Genomic DNA, 20,389 nt, shown 5'->3' on the forward strand with positions numbered 1-20,389 from the left:
AAAGTTACAAAGCTACTACTCTTAACCCCATTTTTTTCACTGTTATTATCTTACATAATCATGGTATATTTGTCAAAATGGGGCCATTGACATTGGTGCATTAGTATTAATTAAACTCTAGACTTCATTGGGGCTTCATCAGTTTTCCACCAACGTCATTTTACTCTCCACATCCAGTGCCAGTTTGAGTTGCATTCAACAGCTATTGTTTTAGTGTCCCTTGTGCATTTGCAGTAGATAGTTATGAAAAGGTGGCCACAAGATAGTGAAATGATGTCGGAAATCTAAGAAGAAGGGAAGAAGACTCAATGTCCATGGTGTGGGCATAGCTCCTGGGGGCCCAAGTTGCTGTTTGGTTGTGAGGTTTTTGAGACGAAGGCTGGCAGCTATTTCTCAGGCACCTGTAAAGGGGCCTGGAGTTCTAATAAAATAATGAATCAAATAATTAATTGAATTCATATGCTGGCATCTGATTAATTGAGGTCACTCCACCTCCAGCCAGGACCCAGTCAGCATAAGGTGATGCAGATTTTTGAAGGGGAAACGGTGTTGTCCAGCTGTGAGCCACCACCAAACCAGGATTGGGGGAAGGTTAGAGAGTGGGAAAGAGGATCTCCAGTGTCTGGCACAGGGCCACAGGCTAGTGGTAATGGATCAGTGATGAGCCCGTTCCATGATAGTAATGTTTATATGTCAGGCCCCTAGGCAGGTGGGGCATGAGTGCAGAAACACACCCCTTCTGTTTCCTTTCTTCTCCAAATCCTGGCCCAAAGTTGCTGTGCCTGGTACGTTAGGCCTCCTCCTGTAGATCACAGCAGAAATGCTTTCCTTCTGAAGCCTATGAGATGATCAAATAACAACTTCCTTGGTGTCTGCCGGTACCCATAAACCCATTTATTCTGTGGGGTGGCCTTCCTCCTTCCCAGAGCAGATACTATGGCAGGCAGGTGGCTTTTCTGCCAACTTTAAGCTCAGTTATTTTATAAAAGTAATAAACTCAGGCTCAGAGCTCAAGCCAGGATGGCCATGCCTGTGTAACACTGAGCAACCTGATGGCTCTAGGAGCATTTTCCCTTTTCTCACCAGCCCTTTGGGTTAGTCATGTGGAGTGAGTGTGGGTGGAAGCCTGCTCTGCCTGCCTCCATTGCCCTGTTCAGTGTGTGTCCTTCTTCACACTCTGGCTAGCCACTGTGCCTGCAGGGCCAGAACTCGGGGAGCTGGTGTTAGGGGAATGGTCTATTCCACATGCCCACTTCCCCATCATCCAAGTGCTCTCTGGAAGACAGGTGTTTCTAGCTGGTTTATTCTCTTGAGGGTGCTTTCCACAGGCTCTGAGAAACCTTTCTGAGCCTCTACCAGCTTCCTCCTGGAATGAAGCAGATGCTGTACCCCTTTAGCTGGCTACCCTCCAGCCCTTGGTCCACAGATGGTTCATTTCATGATTTCTGACTGTTGCAACCCTGTGAGGTCCCATGGGGCAGGATTCAGCGCAGCTCCAGTCTGGCCTTGAGGTGGCCTCCTCTCCTCTAAGGGCACATGTGCATTCCTTGCCCAGCCACAGATGTGAGTGTAGCTCCTCCCAGGTGTGGCCCCTGCCTGCTCCTGTCTGCTGCTTTAGTGACCTTGAGCATGAATCCGGTGGCAAACTTGGGTCTCCCACCTGTTGGGAACCCATTTCACCTCCGCCTTGACCCTCATGGTAGCTGGCAGCTCAGACCCCACAGGGGCTATCTCCCAAGAAACATTTTCATAAACTCTCCTTCCATTCTATCCCAGAAGTCAGTGTACAGCTCCACAAGTTCAGACAGTAGGTCCTGGACCATCCACTTGGTAAACTCCAGAGCTCTGGCACCTGGCTGTACAGTTTTACATCTCTTGCCCCTGGTACTGTGTTGGAAACTTTGGTTTTAATGTTCTGTTCCATCTCATTCGTTTCTTCTGGGGTCTATCAGGCAGGCACTGGCTATACACCTAATCCAGTTTATTTGGGAAAACCTGTTATGTACACACACACACACGCACACACACACACACACACACACACACTCATACTTGCCTAGTACAGCAGTGCTGTGCTCTAAGAGTGACGAGACTGGAGGAGGGTGGCTTCCCTGGGATGGCTTTCTAGCCCCTGCCTCACTGCCCCTCCCTGACTCCTGCTGGGTCCAGTAACATCAGAGTGCTGGCTGTGTCCTGATATCTACTCCTCTTCCAGGATGTTTGAGCTGACCTGCATTCTACCTCTGGAAAAGGATCTAAAGATCACACTCTATGACTATGACCTCCTTTCTAAGGATGAGAAGATTGGGGAGACAGTCATTGACCTGGAGAACAGGCTGCTGTCCAAGTTTGGGGCTCGCTGTGGACTCCCACAGACCTACTGTGTGTATGTGCTCAAGGCTGGCTACTTTCTGAAACCAATCACCCCTGTCTACTGAGCACTGCTGTGTGCAACTTTGGACCTAGCACTTCTCAGGCATTTTCTCCTGAACCCAACGTGAGGAACCGAATTGTCCCTACTTCACAGATGAGGAAACTGAGGCTAGAGCTGTTATAGTTTAGATGGTGGGATTAGGATTTGTACCTATTTGTCTGACTCTAAGGACCTGGCACTTTACCACCTTGTTATATAATTCAGTTCACTCTAATGTACTATGGAAGCCTGCAGAGGGCTGGGCACCTGGAAAGAAAGAGGGAAGGAAATGGAGAGAAGGAAGTAAGGTAGATAGTGGGACTCCTGGGCTCTAACTGGGCCTTGAAGGGAGTTATGAAGGGGAATTCAGGTATATAAAGCACCTTCTTCCCACCATCCCTAGTCTTGTTTGGCTCTGATTCTCTGGAATTTGGAAGAATCTAAGTTCCATTTCCATGCATGTGTAAGTTCTTTTCTCTCTGGACCTCAGTTTCTTCACCTGTAAAATGGGGATGATGGTCATCAGAAGGGGTGCCAACTGTGAAGGAAAAGGGTGGGTGATGCCATGAGGAGATACCCAGGTCACTGCAAGTCCCCAGCTCCTGTTAGTGTCCTTGGAGTGTTTCATCTTTGTTTTGTACTTGGAACTCAGCTCTGGACCGAACCAGTGGAGGGATCAGCTCCGCCCCTCCCAGCTCCTCCACCTCTTCTGCCAGCAACACAGGGTCAAAGCCCCTGTGTATCAGACAGACCGAGTGACATTTCAGGATAAAGAATACACCATTGAGGAGATAGGTGAGCCACATGTCCCCTAAACCAAGATGACTCTCCCTCCTTCTCTCTTGCCAGTCCCTGTACTGTCGTAAAGGCCCATGTGGACATAACCTACACCAGAGGGTGAGGGCATGTGTGATGCCTGTGATGGCACTGTGAAAATTAGAGATCCAGGTGGGGTCAGGTTGAGGGTCAGAATGGGGCCAGGGTCAGAAATCCATCCAAGGCTATGTTGAGGCTCTTTTGAAAGCAAGATAGGGGGTGAGTTTGAAGGCAGGGTGAGGGTCAGGGTTAGGATCAATCTCCTTTTGGCTTTGTAGTCAGGCTTTGGGGTACATCTACCTCTGAGGAACATTTTCTACCTGAATTGTACTAGCCTGCCAGCTTGACCTTGATATCCTTCCAAGCCCATGCATCTAAAGGTTAGGCTGGAGGCCTTGCAGCGCCCCACTCCTGCCTTGGTCCTGCCAGTTATTAGTGACTGAGAATCCTGCCACATGCTCTCCATGTGTCTGAAATGCCCACAGGCCTGCATTGCCCACCCAGAGCAGCCCAGGCTCCCCTGAGGTGTTTACAGGCCCAGCTGGCCCCTTGCCTCCTGCTTGTTTCAGAGATGTTTGATGTTAGAACTGGTGCTGAGGTTATAAAAGGGAATTGATGACTTTGATGCCCCATGCCCAAACCCCCCACCTTCTCTTTCTGTTTTGCTGACTCTCCCAGGTCAGGAGCCAGGCTCAGCCATGAGGCAACCCCCACTCCCATTCTCTTTTCCTGTAGAACGTGCATCTGTTTCAGAGGTAGTCTCATTTCCTCCGGTGGCAATTTGCTCTGTGAGCAACTTTAGCACAGGGACCAGGGCTCATGGTCATAAAATCATGAGGTCCAGCATCTGTCTGATTTAACAGATGAGTCCATGAGTAGTTAACGACATGTCCCAAGTCACCAGCCAGACAGGAGCAGAGCTACACTCCTGATCTTGCAGTGTTACATCTCTTCCTTTGGGGTCCCTCTCAAGGTGGCAGGGCAAGTCTATGTGTGAATGTGTTTGTGTGTAAGAAAGTGTGTTGGTGTACCTGGGCCCACCTGAGTGCATGCACTAGTGTGTGTACTTGTGTATGTTTACATGCATGCAGACCACCATTACTTGACCAGTTAAGGTCCCCAACACAGAGGGCTCCATGTTTCTGTTGCTGGCTGGTAGACCAGGCTTCTCCCCCATCCATGGCACCAATCCCCATCCTAAACCCCTGGCAGACGGCAGCTGCACTTGAGAAATTCGAGGTGGGGAGAAGAGGTGGGCTATCACCTTTCGTACCCCAGGTGTGGTACTTCACCATGCTTCAGGTTTCACATCTGTGAGGGGATAACAGCAACACTTAGCTTTCAGGGTCTTTAAGGATGATATGCTAATATTTATGAATAGCAGTGCCTGACACGTGGTTCCCTTGTGGAAGTGTTTGCTGTTACTGCTGCTCTTGTAACTAGTGCTAATAAAATGACTTTTGTGAACATGTGCGTAGACTAACAGCACTAAGCTGCCAGATCTGCAGGTATAGGTTGATGAGGCTCAGAGGGAAGACTTCTTGGAAGGGGTGGACTTTGGCAGACAAGGAGGATTTGTTTTGGTGGAGAACAGGAATAATTTTCCAGAAGAGGTTTGGTAGAAATGATGGCAATGGAGAATCTGGATTTTAGGTCTGGAGCTGGTGGTTAGTAAGGTTTCTTTTACAGAAAGTGAGACACAGGACCAGAACAAGTATGTCTGAGTTTGGGGTGAGGCTGTGGAGGTGCTTGGTTAGGGGGGCTGTGGCTCTCAGGAAATCTCACTTAATCTGCCCACAGGGCAGCCCTGCCATTTCTCATGCGTGTGGCAACTTCTTGTCCTCTCTGTGGGCAGAGGCTGGCAGGATCCCGAACCCACACCTGGGCCCAGTGGAGGAACGTCTGGCTCTGTATGTCCTTCAGCAGCAAGGCCTGGTGCCTGAGCATGTGGAGTCACGGCCCCTCTACAGCCCTCTGCAGCCAGACATCGAGCAGGTGGGACCTTGAACCCTGGCCCTGGAGTCCTTGAACTCCAGAGAGCTCTACTCCAAAGGCAGCACAAACATCCAGAGGACCCTCTAGGGATTTGGCCAGTCTCTCCTTGACCCATTTCTTCGCAGTTGACCTATGAGAGCGCTCGGGGCCTGGCATCTCTCCCCACCTCTAGTCTTCAGTGTGGGGGAACAGGCCAAGCAGTAGGCTGTGACGTCTGTCTTCTAAAGGCTCATTGTCTCACCTAGGCCTTGGGATATCTCCCCGCACTTGCCATCCATCCGGAACTCCATCTCAGATGCCCCACCCTGTGCTGGGCTACAGTGGGCCATTCAGAGAAGGGACCCAGTACCCCATGATGAAGTGGCAGATAGATTTGCAGAGAGCACTCAACAGAAGGGCAAGGAGACCTGCCATGCAGAGGGAGGGTGAGCCACACAGTAGGCTGGAGACTGGCAGGAGGGGATAGCTCAGAACTGGGCTCTGGAGGCCGAGAAGTGGAGAAATGTTGCAGGCAAAGGGAAGGGCCAAGGTGAGCCCTGAAGATGCCTTTTTGTGCAGCAAACTCTCTCCACCAGGTGGCAAAGTTCCCAGCCTCCCAAAGCAGCATAGGTATTAAACCTTAGCTCCTTCATCCTCCAGCTCTGGGGCCCTGCAGGAGTGACTTAGCCAAGTTACTTCAATTCCTGCTCCATAAGCCTGAGACACTCTTGCAGAAGGGGAGAGGCAGGTAGAGTGACTCCTGTGTGGAGATCTTCTGAAGCTCTCATGCCTAGACTCTGGTCTCTGACCTCTGGGATTTTGCATGTGCTATTCCTCAGGCACACTGAGGTGTGGCTCACACATCACCATCTCTGAGGGACCTGCGCAGATCAGTGGCCTATGAGGCAGTGCGATTACCTCCATTGTCAGCCCTGCAGTCCCCTGGTTAGGATCCCTGCCCTGCAGGGTGGCAAGCCTCTTCCTGGCAAGCCTGGGTTTCCTCTGGCCTGCTCCCCAGGTGTCTGGCACAGAGCAGGCATGTGGTAACTGTGGGCTGAATGGAAGGGTGGTGAGAGAATGGGCTCATGTCTCTCTGCAGGGGAAGCTGCAGATGTGGATCGACTTGTTTCCAAAGGCCCTCGGGCGGCCTGGACCTCCCTTCAACATCACTCCCCGGAGAGCCAGAAGGTGACTGGCCCAGCCACAGGCTCTAGCTAAGCTGGATGTGGGAGGGTCACAGCCAGTTGTGGGTGGGGCTAGGAGATCACCCATTGACCAGGCTTTGGGCCATTTGGGCCTCAGAATACAGCTCTTGTTTGGGTCTGGCCAAGTGTCCAGCCAGGTGGGCAGCAGGTCTTCTTGGACTAGCCGGCTGCTCAGATGAGGACATCCCACTCTTTGGTGGGAAATGTATGCAGATTTGAGTTGTTCTTCTTTCCCCCAGGTTTTTCCTGCGTTGTATTATCTGGAACACCAAAGATGTGATCCTGGATGACCTCAGCCTCACAGGGGAAAAGATGAGTGACATTTACGTGAAAGGGTAAATGTGCCAGCTCACAGCTCTGATGTGGGGAAAGGGAGAACAGGAAGCTTCCAACGAGAGTCTCACAGGGTGGTCTCTGCTTTTGGGGAATCATCCTCTCACCAGATTTCCTCTTCCGAACTTTCCTCTTCTTTGGGCCAAAATGGCAATGATTGAGGAGGGTGTCCTGGCGAGTGACTGAGAAGTTAAGAGTGTTTTCCAATGTATGGCACATTTTGTACGTTATGGAGAGTTCCTGGGAAGTCCATTTACAATATCATTTACCGAGTTCATTTACCTTTGGCTCAAGTGGAGGATTACATCATTGTGGAAATCTAATGAGAAATGTCCTCTAACATGTGTGTCTAGCTGGATGGTGGGCTTTGAAGAACATAAGCAGAAGACAGATGTACACTACCGCTCCCTGGGTGGCGAGGGCAACTTCAACTGGAGGTTTGTATTCCCCTTCGACTACCTGCCAGCCGAGCAAGTCTGCTCTGTTGCCAAGAAGGTGAGTGTCCCTACCAGTTCTAATGCTTTGGTCCTGAGACTTTGCACTGCCAACGAGCCCCTGCACCCCACTGTCCCCTCACTGCCTGTGTCACTGCTAGCAGTGGCTTATCCTTGTTGACACTATCACAGCTCCCACCCCTGCTCTCATTATTTGCAAAGCTGTGACCATCATCTCCACTCCCCACTTCTTATTCCTCTTCCACCATCATTGCCATCACCAGTGTCATGGCCACCCATGACCACCATACAACCATATGGTGCCACATTCACCATTCCTAACTGAATCTAAATCTTACAACGACTGCATCCTCCCTACCCCAGACGAAGTAAGCAGCAGAAAGGGTCCTGGGACGAGAGGAGGAGAAGTACGGAAACCCAACATGGCATTAAAGGGGCAAAGGGGAGGACCTGCTGGGGAACTTCCTGAGAGTGTTGGCCTGGCCTGTGATTGGGTTGTCCATAGGACTGGGAGTGGGTTAGCTAAGTTCTTCTGGTACCTCAACTCTCACAATTGTGCTTGTGGTTACTGTCCAAGCTGGACAGTCATTAGGTGAGACTCTACTCTTTGAGGCCTGAAGCATTGCCCGTCTCTATCCACCTTTTACCTCTTATCTGGTTTGAAGTTCCTGGGGAGATAGTGAGCACCAGCCAGCAAGGACAAGTGGATTTGGGGATCTCAGTCTTTGTGTCTCAGCATCTTTTAGCTTAGGTCTTATCTGCGCTTTAATCTTTTCATCTTTGAAATAGGCAGAATCCAAGGGCAGTTATCTCCTGCTGGCTGCACCAGGCCTGCCCTTAGGGAGCAGCCACGAGATTGCACTGAAGGGGTTGCTGTGAGCAGTGCAGGGCTCTGGGCCAGGCTGGCAGGAGGCAGAGGGCCTGTTATAGCTTCTAACCATGCTTGTCCCTCCTGGCATTCACCTCTGCAGGTGCTCTCCTATTGGAGGGGCAAATGCCTCTCTGTGTTTAGGTCCTGCTCATCTAACATTCATCCAGAGATGGTTCAAGGCTTCAAGCCTGGAAGCCTCTGGCTCTTCTTTCTCTTCTGATTGACTGTGTGGCTTCACACAGGGAAATACATATGTTTGGCCACCTCACCGTTCTTAATTCTCTTCATTGCTTCCTCTCTGCCTGATCCTTCCCAACCCAACACACAGGAGTGTCTGGACTTTAGAGATACCAAAATGTTCCACTGGCATCGTTTGAAATCATCAAACAAAAGAAAGTAAGGATTAAGCAAGGTTAAATAGATCCTTTCACCCAGGGATTGCTGTGTAGTGCCCGCCAGAAAGTAGAATGTAGCAACAGGGTTCTGTGAAGTCAAGGAAAGCCCAGACTGTTTGTAGGTTTAATCTTGTTTGCCTTTGCTCATGTATTTGTCTATCACAAGCCTGTTTCCACAACAGCAGATGCATAGAGTGTGCCAGGTCAAACAAGTCCCGCTTCGCCTTTGCTGTGCTCAGGCCAGGGAGCAGAGCAGGAAGGGCAGAGAGATGGTGCAGGGCTCATCAAACCATGTGAAAAGCTAGGCATGGATAGGGATACTGAGGCTGCACATTGGCTGCTCTGCTCAAATGGGAGACAGTACAACCCCTTTCCTATGACAGGTGGGTGGGGATGTGGCAGTTAGTGGCCAGAGATTAGGTTCCTGTTTTGTTCTGTGAAGTCAGAGGAGAATCTGGCACTGTGACAGGCGATTTGAGACAAATTGGAAAGGCAGGGTGTAGGGGGGTGGCTATTATGGAGAAAGGTGGGGCGGGAGTGGGTGAGATAAAATGCTGACTGGTGGTACAGAGAAAGGTTAGCTGGCAGTTTTAAGGCCCAGTTGCTGGTTAAGCATTCAGGTGGCTCTATTCTGGCATTGGTAGAGTTCGTCTCTGCCTTGAAGGCCCTGGTAAGTATGGAGCAACTTGGTGACCCCCCAGGGGGAGCCCCAGAGGGAGACAGGGGCTCAGGATGGAGGGAAGGGCCTGGTAGGCCCCATGGCTGATGGCTAGATCTAGGAGAAGCCTGCAAGGGGGGTGGGGTGGAGAGGAGGAAGAGATGTCAGGGAGTGAGGGAGAGGCACAGTTGAGGCAGAGGGGAAAACAGGTTCCTCCTGACTCAAGTCTGGGCAGAGGATGGCTAAGTGCAGGGTTGAGAAGGTCAGAGGAGGAGGGGGAGACACAGAAACAGCCCACATGGCTCTAGAAGCAAGCAGGAGAGTGAGAGAGCCAATGGGCACCTCTGGGGGAGAAGGAACCCTGGTAGGCAGGTGGAGCCATGCCCACTGTGGGGCAGCAATTAGCTGGTTTGGGCTGGAAGACGGGTCTGGGATGGCTTAGTGTATGGGCTGCACAGCTAACTGGGCTCCTTGGGCCTGTTCTAGAGCCAGCCCTCTGCCGTGGGGTTCAGGGCCTCTGGCAGGCAGGCCCTCCAGGGACCCCATTAACCAGACGAGACTGTCGTAAAGTACAAGGTCTCCTTTCATCCAGCTACTTTGAACCACCGCTGCTTGTCCCGGCTCGGCTCCCCACCTGGAGCCCAGCACACCCACCAGGTCTGCCTGCGCGTCAGGCACCCACCCTGCAAATAAACAGCTAGTAAAAGGGCCCAGGCTGGGAGAATAATGAGCGCCTGGGACCTGGGGGGGCTCATTCCCCAGGCTGGAGCCCCAGCCCAGCTGCTCCCACCAGGGGCCGTTTGAACCACTGGCTCATTACCGAGCCCATAAACCAGCAGGCAGGAGGAATGGAGGCTGCTGGCAGCCCTGCAGGCAGGCCTGGAGCTGGCCATAAAAGCTCGGCAGAGAAGGGAGACACCTGCAGTAGTCTGGGGTGAGGCTGGGCCTAGAAAGGGGGAGGCACCAGACAGAGGGCTAGGGGTCCAGGACCAGGTGGGGAACCTGTAGTGCCTTCACCAATCTAGGCCATAAATCAGGCCATGGATGGGGCTGTGCACAGTGACCCCCTCTTCACAGTCAGTGGTCATGGTCTTTGGTTAGGGAGCTTGGTGGGATCTATGTGGCTGGCTGAGGAGGCTGGGATAGAGGAATGCTGCACAGCACAGTATAGGCAGAAGGCTGAGTTTAGTGGGTATCTAGAACCAGACAAACAGACAAACAGACAAACTATCTCTGGAGAGAGACTGTATGCAGGATGGTCAGAATGTTTCCTATATGGCCACCCACTCTGGTCAAGCCACAGTGAGAGAACAGAACAGGCCACTGTGAATGAGAAAGCCCAGTGACAATCCTTCGGGTTGAGTGTGGCTGGACCCACGAACCAACCCCGTCCCACATTCCTCAGCTGTTTCATGAGGCCTCTCAGGGAAATAGCTCAGGTGATGACCTGGTTCCAAGGAGAAGCTGGTATGAAGGAGGGGCCAGGAGAGAAGCTCTCTTCCTTCCTTCTAACCCTGGACAGGATCTTGAAGATGGTGGTGGGGTGGGTGAGGTGGTAAGGTAGGAGCTGGGGTCCCTGTTCAAGTGCCAGGTCCTTACATCAGTGTGTCTCAGTTCCTTCCAGTGACAGCCAGGGTGGGTGGGGACCGGACCCCTGGTATCTTAGCCAGCCTACCACCTCCCTGAGGATCACAAGTGCAGAACATCATTTAGGGTAGAGAGCAGAACCCTGGAACCTGACTGCTTGGGTTTGAGTTCCAGCTTGCTACTTCCTATCTTGTGACCTTGGACAAGCTACTTGCTTTGGTTTCCTTAGCTGAAAAAATCCTGTCTCCCTCATAGGTTGTTGGAAGGATAAATTAGTTCATAGTGGAAGAGGGCTGTGCATAGGAAGTATGATATTAATATTATTATTAGCTGTTAAACCTTAAACCTGTAACTCCTCCAAGCCTCAGTTCATCATCTGTCAAATGGGAATGATAACCTTGACTTTCAGAGTTGGGAGACTTAGTGGAGCCATCCGTGTGAAGTGAACCATAAACACTGCCTCCTGGGATTTGCCCTTCCCATTCTTCCTGCCAGGACTTGGCTCTGGCAAGACCCTTAGGGTCATCCTGCTCCACTGCCTCTGGGCTGGGTGTACCATAGCCTTTCTAACCTCACTTCCCAACTCCTTTTTCTGTTCCTCCTCTGGGTCAGGATGCCTTCTGGAGGCTGGACAAGACTGAGAGCAAAATCCCGGCACGAGTGGTGTTTCAGATCTGGGACAATGACAAGTTCTCCTTTGATGACTTTCTGGGTGAGCCTTGTTTCTTGTCACTTCTGAACTGCACATCAGGAACTATCTCAGAATCTCCTCGGCCTGTGTGAACCCTTGGGAAGCCTGGCAGTAGGAGCAGTCCTGCTTTCTACCTGAGCTACCTGCTTTCTACTGAGCTACCTGGGTCCTCAGCACTGAGTGAAGGATGGGACTCAGAGCAGTGTCAGACTGATTAGTGAACCCCAGGATGGGGCTTTGGCAGAAGTGGCATCAACAGAAGTGGGCTGGGTTGGATGATGGGACTCAGGTAGGTGAAGAAAAGAGAAGAGCATGGGCTAAAGTCAGCACAGGTGTGTGCTGGCTGCTGCAGCTGCCTAGCTTCATGTTTCCACCTGACCCCCAGTCTAGGCAGACTGAATCCAAAGTCTAGGGGCTCAAGTCCTTGTTCATCATTGTGCCTGGGGACTGACCAAATGCATACACACAGGCTCCATTCCTAGGCCCCTGACAGGGCTCTGGTGGGGAAGGAGGAGAGCTTGAACTGGGGAGCCATGGAGCTGGGTTGGAGGGTGGGAGGAGACTGTAAACCTGCAGGTGGGGGATGTGGGTATAAGGAGGAGGATACAGCAGGCTGGGCTGTGAGAGGAGTGAATTAGTAACAGCCCTGTCATGACTGCAAAGGTTAACTCTGGAAAAGGTGGGCTGTCTACACAATGGGATATTATTCAGTCACAAAAAGAAATGAGGGGGACAAGAAAGAGTAATAGAGGGGGTGAATAGGATCAAAGTACATTATACATATGTAAGGAAATGGAACCCCTCACTTTGTACAATTAATATATGCTAATAAAAATAAGTTACAAGGAAAGAAATGAGATACCAGCCCACACTACAATGTGAAAGAAGCCAGACACAGAAGGATAAATATTGTATGACTACATGCCTATGAAATGTCCACACTAGGCAAACCCATAGAAAGGAAGAATAGATTAGTAGGGGCTGGAGGTGGGGAAGGACTGCTACAGGATTTTTTTTGGGGGGGGATGAAAACATTCTGGGATTTGATTGTGGTGATGGCCACACGCCTCTGAATATACTAGAAACCACTGATTTGCAAACTTCAAAATTGTCAAAGTGGTGCTTTTTATGTTATATGAATTTTATTACAATTGAAAAATAAATGATGAACCTATGAAAAAGGCAGCCCAGGAAGTCAGAAGCTCTGGCTTCTAGCTCTACCCTGCCACCTGAGAGCAGGGTGGCTTTGGACAGATCACTGATACCCTCCTGAGTGACCCTTGATTGCAGAAAATAGGGCTGGTCTTTGTTGAGCCCTTGGCCTCTCAGGGGTGGTCTGAGGAACAGCCCCAGGCAGGGGTGGGCTGCATTGCATGTGATACTCTTCAGGTCCCCCTACCCTGCCACCCAACCTGGCCATGGCACACAGAGGATGGGCTGCTCCAGGAATCATTATAAAAGAGACAGTTGTAAAAATAATAGAATCAAAATTGAATTGTATTATTTTGTTTATTCTGTATAGGATTCCTGTAGAAAAATTAGAAAAATAAGGATAAAAGCAATACTTCTTTCTCCTACCCCCCCATTAATCTCATCACCCTGAGATAACCTCCATGAACATTTTGGCATACAGTATTATATTATAAATTATTTCAAATATAGCAAACATTTATTTACTTTCATATGGGCATTTCAAATATGTCATACATATATGACATAATACAAATATTATGAGTATATAAATGGGTTTATATTACAGATACTGTTTTATATTCTGATTCTTTTTGAAAACTTACTATTTCAAAGGCATCTTTTCTGGTCAGTAGGTGTCTACCTACATGTCTGCCTACATTACCACACTGACCGCCTCTCCGATGGTCCCTAAGACACATTGTGGTTAGCTTATGCTCTCTTGGTGGGCATTTGAGCTGTCTTCAGTTCTCAGTGCATGCCATACCCCTAGGCATGCATCTATGGACCTGTTGCCCATAGCGTTCCTTAGTTCTAGGAAGTAGATTTTTTAGAGTCTTTTACATTTTGTTCAGTTGTCCTTCAGAAAGGTTTTACTTTTCAATACTTCCACCTGTGCCCTGTTTTTACAAAGGTGTCATTTTCCCTAAATATTTGCTGTCATTGTTTCATTTTAAAAATTGTCAACATGATTTCTTATTTAAGTTTTTACTTGGATTTGTTACTTATAGCACTTAAAATATGTCTATTATTCATATTATTAATGGGGTTTTTTTGTCCATGGTTTTGGGATGTTCAACTTTCATTGCTCATATTATTATTATATTATTACTGGCTTTCAGAGTTTTTTATACATTGAGGGTATATTGCAAGTAATTTTTTTTCACTTGCTTTTAATTTTTTGAAATATTTTTATTTATAGACTTTAAATTTTTTTGGCATCAATCTGTCATTTTGGGGAGATGGAACTGGAGGTTGAACTCAGGGTCTCATGCTTGCTAGGCAGGTGCTCTACTGCATACACATGCTTCTCGCCTTTCTGGTTTGGTTATTTTTAAGATAGCATCTTGCTTTTTGCTTGGCTTGGCCTGGACCGTGATCCTCCTATTTTAGGCTTTCTGCCGTAGCTGAGATGGCAGACACATATCACCATACCAGCTATTGGTAAAGATGGGGTCTGATGAACTTGTTTTTTTTTTTTTTTTTTTGCCCAGGTTGGTCTCAAACTGTGACTCTCCCAATCTCAGCTTCCCATTTAGCTAAGATTACAGGCTTCAGCCACCACAACTAGCTGGCATCAATCTATCCTTATGGAATGAGACTTTAAAAAATTAACTTCAAAAAGCAAAAAAATTTGCATTTTTACTGAATGAGAAAACAGTATTCAAAATAAAGATAAATGGTCTCACCTTTGTTTTTAAAAGTAAAAATAAAGCACTCCCCAAAACTACTTTTTAACTCCATTAGATTCTCTTTTCTACCTTATACCGTGTTTGCCAATTACATATCTCATAACTTTTGAATAGTTATTACTTTTTATATTTTAAAGATAATGGTTAAGTGTCTATAATCTTACCATCAGAGATAATTCTGTTTCCTAGGTCTTTTACATAGATCTTGCTGGGGTAATTTGTGTGTGTTTATGTGCACGTACATGTGTGTGATTTAATACTATGACATTTAATTAATATGATATTGAGACCACATTTCAAATGTGAAATTAATACTTATCTGCACTGGATGGGGGAATGTGTGAGTCGGTGGATAAATAAATGAATGCTGATGTAGAGTTGAACAAATGGCTTGATGCAATAATAACTACCTGTGTGCATAGATACGGTGCTTGACAGTTGGTAGCTATGGAGAGATATAGATAGGCTGAAAAAGTTGGATAAGTGGATAAATAGAAACAGAGAAAACTATGAAACAATTTGATTCAATGTTCAGCTGCAGGAGCTGAGCATTGTATGTTGAAGAAATCTGATCTCCTTTCACAATACTCAACTTTAATTTGGCCTCAGAAAACATTTTTTCAACTTATCTCTCTCACTTCATCCCTTCAGTAACTTACCATCCAGTCCCACTGACCCCTTCATGTGTTGTGATTGGATTAGGTAAAATCACTAGAGATTGCTCTTTTTATTGGTCAAAGGTAATTAAATAGTGGCATTTTCATATGGTTTAACTTAATGGCTGGAGTTGTTACAGGGAAATGATGGAAGAGTAGATGGAACAGTATAAAAAGATGTCTGCTTGGATAACTAAGTAAGTAGATAGAAAAGATTGATGGATGAAACACGAAACACCACTTCCTACCGGGATGGCAATAGTAAAAAAATAGCCATCATTATCATAATAAACCAGAAAATAACAAGTGTTGGTGAGAATATGGAGAAACTGAAACCCTTGCACAGGCTCATGCCTGTAATGCCAACTACTTGGGAGGCAGAGATAGGAGGATGGTGGCTTGAGGCTGACTAGGGAAAAAAGCATGAGAGCCTATCTGAAAAACTAAGTAAAGCCAAAAAGAAAGAAAGAAAGAAAGAAAACCTTGGGACATGGCTCAAATGGTAGCATGCTTGCCTAGAAAGTGTGATGCCCTGGGTATTTCCAAGAAAAAAAAAAAGGTGGGTAGATGTATATAGACAGTGGGAGTGGGAATGGATTTGTACACAGAAAGATGGCTAATAGAAGAGGCCGGTAGCTTTGTTGAGGGTGAGTATGGTGGCATGGATGCCTGAATAGGGAGACTGTCTATGGGGAATGAGAAGCAGTGGGCTGGAGATGAAGAGTTTCTGGGATTTGACCCATGACTGAGCTGTGAATAGAAGCTAAGAGATGACAGTGAGTTTTCCTTGAACCTGCCTACTCCAGGGTAGCCCTAGGTTGGCAGTGATTGAGAACCTGGGCCAAAGAACACCTCTGTGTCACAGGCTCCCTGCAGCTGGATCTCAACCGCATGCCGAAGCCGGCCAAGACAGCTGAGAAGTGCTCCTTGGACCAGCTGGATGACACTTTCCATCCAGAACGGTTTGTGTCTCTTTTTGAGCAGAAGACAGTGAAGGGCTGGTGGCCCTGTGTAGCTGAGGAGTGTGAGAAGAGGATCCTGGCAGTAAGTCTGCACCCTCCAGCCCAGTGGAGGGCAGGGGCGGCTTCTTCCATGGAATCCCATGGGCACATGCACATCCACCCATCCTCCCTTCTCCCTCTCTTTGTTTTCTGAGACATTGTTCTGCTTCCTTCTGATCCCAGCCTTCCTCTCCCAGAGGCTTATATCCCAGGGGAAGTCTATTTAAATGGAAAACTGACCTTAACAATAATCTTGAGTTCCCCTATGATCTGGGCTTCCTGGTGGATGGACAGAGGTCGCACCTCTCCTATCTGAATAGGACCCTCTCAGGGACCATACCAGCTAAGCTCTTCTCTCTTTGCTGCTCAGGAGTGTGACTGGAGGATTTTCCTTCACCCCAGAGCAACCTGGCTGGGGGGGAGGTTAATCCCTGACAGTTTACCTAGAAACATCAGGTAGCCAGCCAACCCTAAAGTGATCCTTGAAATAAATATCCTTATTGTATAAAGTACTAACACCTCCAAAGGAAAACCAAGAAAGGACATAAACAGGTAATTCACAGAAGTACAAATGTCCATTAAGCATGGAAAGAGGGTTATTCCCTCTGGTATGTAAAAGAATATTTTTAAATCTGTTTTTTGTGTATTAAATTTGATTTTTTTTCTTTTTCAAACTTTTTTTTTCTTTTATTCATATGTGCATACAATGTTTGGGTCATTTCTCCCCCCTTCCCCCCCTTCCTTAACCCCTCCCCCCGTTCCCTCCCTCTCCCCCTCTACCCCTCACTACCAGGTAGAAACTATTTTGCCCTTATCTGTAATTTTGTTGAAGGGAGAGTATAAGCAATAATAGGAAGGACCAAAGGTTTTTGCTAGTTGAGATAAGGATAGCTATACAGGGAGTTGACTTGTATTGCTTTCCTGTACATGTGTGTTACCTTCTAAGTTAATTCTTCTTGAACTAACCTTTTCTCTAGTTCCTGGTCCCCTTCTCCTATTGGCCTCTGTCACTTTAAAGTATCTGCATTAGTTTCTCTGCGTTGAGGGCAACAAATGCTATCTAGTTTTTTGTGTGTCTTACCTATCCTCAGCCCTCCCTTGCGTGCTCTCGCTAAAAAGTAGAAATACGAGGGCTGGTGGAGTGGTTCAAATGGTAAGAGCACCAGCATAGCAAGTGTAAAGCCCTGAGTTCAAACCCCAGTGCCATAAAAAAAAGCTGCATGAAAAATAGAGATATTTATGATGGTAAAAATGCAGAGAGACAGACCTCCTTATTTATTTTTGCTGGGAGTGTTAGTGGTTTCACTGTGTGGGGAAGCAATTTGGTAACATGCAGTGAGAGATTTGACAATATTTATGCCTTTGGACTCTGTCATCCTACTTATAAACTCTCCTCGAAAGAAATAACCAGATAAAATTAAAAAGTTAGCTTCTGGGATGTTTTTATAGCATTATTTGTAATATCACAGAGTTGGAAGCAACCTAAATAAACCAAAATAAGTAGTTCACTAAATAAATTATAGCCAACCAACCATGGAATGTTTTAAGGTCATTAAAAACCAAACTAAAGAATATATAATTATATAGAGAAATATATTCCTAAGTGAAAAAGCTAGCTTTAGAACTACATATACTTTAATATTTCATACACTTCTAGCTATGATGCATAAAAATACTATCAGCACTTGTGGAAGGTGGGTGATAGTCTCCTTTCTTTATACAGATCTGTAGTTTCTGAATGTGTTATTAGGAATAGGCACTACTTTTATGATTAGAACAGTCACCAGGCTCTATCTCTGCAGGGTAAGCTGGAAATGACCTTGGAGATCGTTGCAGAGAGTGAGCACGAGGAGCGGCCTGCTGGCCAGGGTCGAGATGAGCCCAATATGAATCCTAAGCTGGAGGATCCAAGGTTAGTATCCAGCTCCTAGTACCTGACACCCAGGGAGCAGAGGATGTAGGCACAGTGCAGGAGATACCCTAGTGCACAGCCATGCACAGGTCACAAGTCCACACACCTCCATTTCAGGGAATGCTGGGCTCCTCAGCTAATTCAAGAAGTCAGCACGATTGGATGCCTGTTGAGTTTGTGCCACACATGCTGTCATATGGCATGTATACATTCTACTTGGGAACATTTCCTGCAGGGTAGTTATTATCCCCATTTTAAAGATGATGAGGCAATCACAGTAAGTTAAATAAAGTCACTCCAACTAAGAAAGGAGGGAAGCTGAAATTCTCTCACCTGCTCTGGGGTCTGATCAAGATCTTCCTGCTCACCAAGTAGCCTTTGTGGCTCTCCATGGCAGTGTCATGGCTTTCAGATGACTTTTCAAACTTGATTTCCCATCTGTGAAATGGGAGACCAGTCCCTGTTTTCCTGATATCACAGATCTCTTATGAGATAGACTAAGTTAGTGGATGTAGACACCTTGAAGGTCAGTCCTGGGGCAGTTATGAAAAGACACTTTGGGGACTCAGGACTGTGTTTGGCACCTCCCCCACCCCACATCTCCTGCCAAGGCATGCTAAACACAGACAGTTTGCTTTATCAGGGTGCTGTCCATGTGCCATGGGGCTGGCAGAGAAGCAAGAGGTGCCTTTGCCCTAAGATGTTGGGATCTAGTGGAGAGAGAAGAGGAAGCCACAGCTACAAAACTCTGGGCATGCAATCAGATGTCAACACAGCTTTGATTGAGACACAAAGTCTGCATGTTCTTTGAGTTGTGGGGCTGACTGAGGGGAGGGGTTAGAAGTTCTTGGTTGGGTGTGAATGAGAATCAGTTTTCTGGGTTCTCTTCCTGCCATCCTCCCTGAGGATGGCCCAGCCATGTCCATCTGGGAAGGTGGCTTGGCTTATCTGGGGTCCAGGACATTATTGCTCATCTAACATGGCAGCCTCAAGGCTCTGCCCAGCTCCTGAGTGTGTGGCTGTGATTAAGTCCTGAGTCAGGAGGGGAGAAGCTTTGGGGAAAGGATCCTGGGGAGGATGGCTAGGAACAGGACTCATTGGTACCAAGAACAGGAGGTAGGTGGGTGGGTGGCACCCAGCAGAGGTGATGCAGGCAAGGGCTTGGGGTCAGGAGGCTGGGTGGGTCCTGGGGGCACACAGTGGAGGGCCAGGGCTATGCAACCTGCTGCTACAAGTTGAGACCAGGGTTTGGAGGGAGACGTGCTGATCTCCGGAGTGTTGCTTCCAGGCGCCCTGATACCTCCTTCCTATGGTTCACCTCCCCGTACAAGACCATGAAATTCATCCTGTGGCGACGCTTCCGGTGCGCCATCATCCTCTTCATTGTTCTCTTCATCTTGCTGCTGTTCCTGGGCATCTTTGTCTATGCCTTCCCGGTGAGTGAACCACTGAGGGAGGCAGACGCTGACTCGGGAGTTCTTGGTCTAATGGGAGAGCCCATCGTTGTTCTCAAGGTGCTTTCCCAGTCTGGTTAGATAGAATGGGTCTGATGACGAGACTAGTCTGTACTCTTGGAGTCCCTCCTCAGGCAGGGAGACAAAGTCTGACCCTTGGAGCCCTTAGTCAACTGTTGGAAATAGATCTCACCCTTGATGTGGATACTAGCGGTCTTCAGTAACTCCCTGGGATGTGCATTCAAGGGGTTGGACAGAAGATGATGCCCCTTGGGTGTGGGACTGGATCTGGAAGTGAAGGGAAGAGGTGAATGGTAGAGTAGAGGTGACAGCCCCTCTCTTTTAGGGACGGCACTTGCTAAGTCCAGGAGAGGGTCCCAGTGTGCCCTGAGGTCCTTGATACAGTGTGTTCTGCCTCCTGTAGTGGGGTGGGCCTGGGAAATGTGGGGATGAGCATGAGGTTGGCCAAGGAGCCCTCATTATCACAGTGCACATTTGGGGTCTCTTTCATTTGGTAAGAAGCCAGCTGACACTTGGCAAAGAGTTCACCAAAGCGGCCAGGGCCACCCCAGCCACAGCTTCTGTGTCCCCAGCTCCACATTTGCTGAACTCAGCGAGAAGAGTTATGGTCAACCTAACTTTGGTCCAATGGGAGATCCCAGTTGTGAGGTCCCGGAGTTTGTACAATTTCAGGGGCCTCTTTAAGGACAAGATAAACACAAGATTAGAGACAGGCTGGTGGAAGGGCCCATGCAAGTGCAGTGTCCTGGCATATGAGCGGCCTCTGGAGGTGACCTGGGATCTGGCGGAGGCCTAGACTTCTGCCTGGCATGTGCTCCCAGGGGGCAGCTGGCTTGCTAAGTCGGGACTGGGTGCCCTGCACCCCTTCCTGGCCTGCCTCAGATCAACTCCTCTCGCCTAAGTATACCTGGCTGCCATTTAGTGAACAGAGGAGACTTTATTAGGAAGGTATATGCATCCTGGAGTGAATTGTGGTGCGGCCATAAGGAAGATGATGGGGTTGGGCCCCTGGGGAGTTCTTGGTCTCCTGAGAGACATTGAAGACAGAGAGTAAGGACAACCACT

At 48.2% G+C, this 20,389-nt stretch overlaps 1 protein-coding gene across 22 annotated transcripts in view; it reads left to right on the plus strand.

The window, feature by feature from the left end:
- Dysf (dysferlin) overlaps positions 1-20,389 on the plus strand; it is a 204,423-nt gene that overhangs the window by 181,971 nt on the left and 2,063 nt on the right. For all 22 annotated transcript variants that reach the window (XM_074049934.1, XM_074049942.1, XM_074049944.1 and 19 more), the window contains 10 exons: positions 2,216-2,386; positions 3,066-3,208; positions 5,085-5,224; positions 6,303-6,391; positions 6,648-6,743; positions 7,095-7,236; positions 11,320-11,419; positions 15,802-15,980; positions 17,740-17,849; positions 19,138-19,285. In XM_074049934.1, the coding sequence (XP_073906035.1) occupies positions 2,216-2,386; positions 3,066-3,208; positions 5,085-5,224; positions 6,303-6,391; positions 6,648-6,743; positions 7,095-7,236; positions 11,320-11,419; positions 15,802-15,980; positions 17,740-17,849; positions 19,138-19,285 (1,318 nt within the window). The remainder of the gene's footprint in view (positions 1-2,215; positions 2,387-3,065; positions 3,209-5,084; positions 5,225-6,302; positions 6,392-6,647; positions 6,744-7,094; positions 7,237-11,319; positions 11,420-15,801; positions 15,981-17,739; positions 17,850-19,137; positions 19,286-20,389) is intronic.

Source organism: Castor canadensis, chromosome 12, assembly GCF_047511655.1.
Source record: "Castor canadensis chromosome 12, mCasCan1.hap1v2, whole genome shotgun sequence".
In the NCBI taxonomy this organism is placed as follows: domain Eukaryota; kingdom Metazoa; phylum Chordata; class Mammalia; order Rodentia; family Castoridae; genus Castor; species Castor canadensis.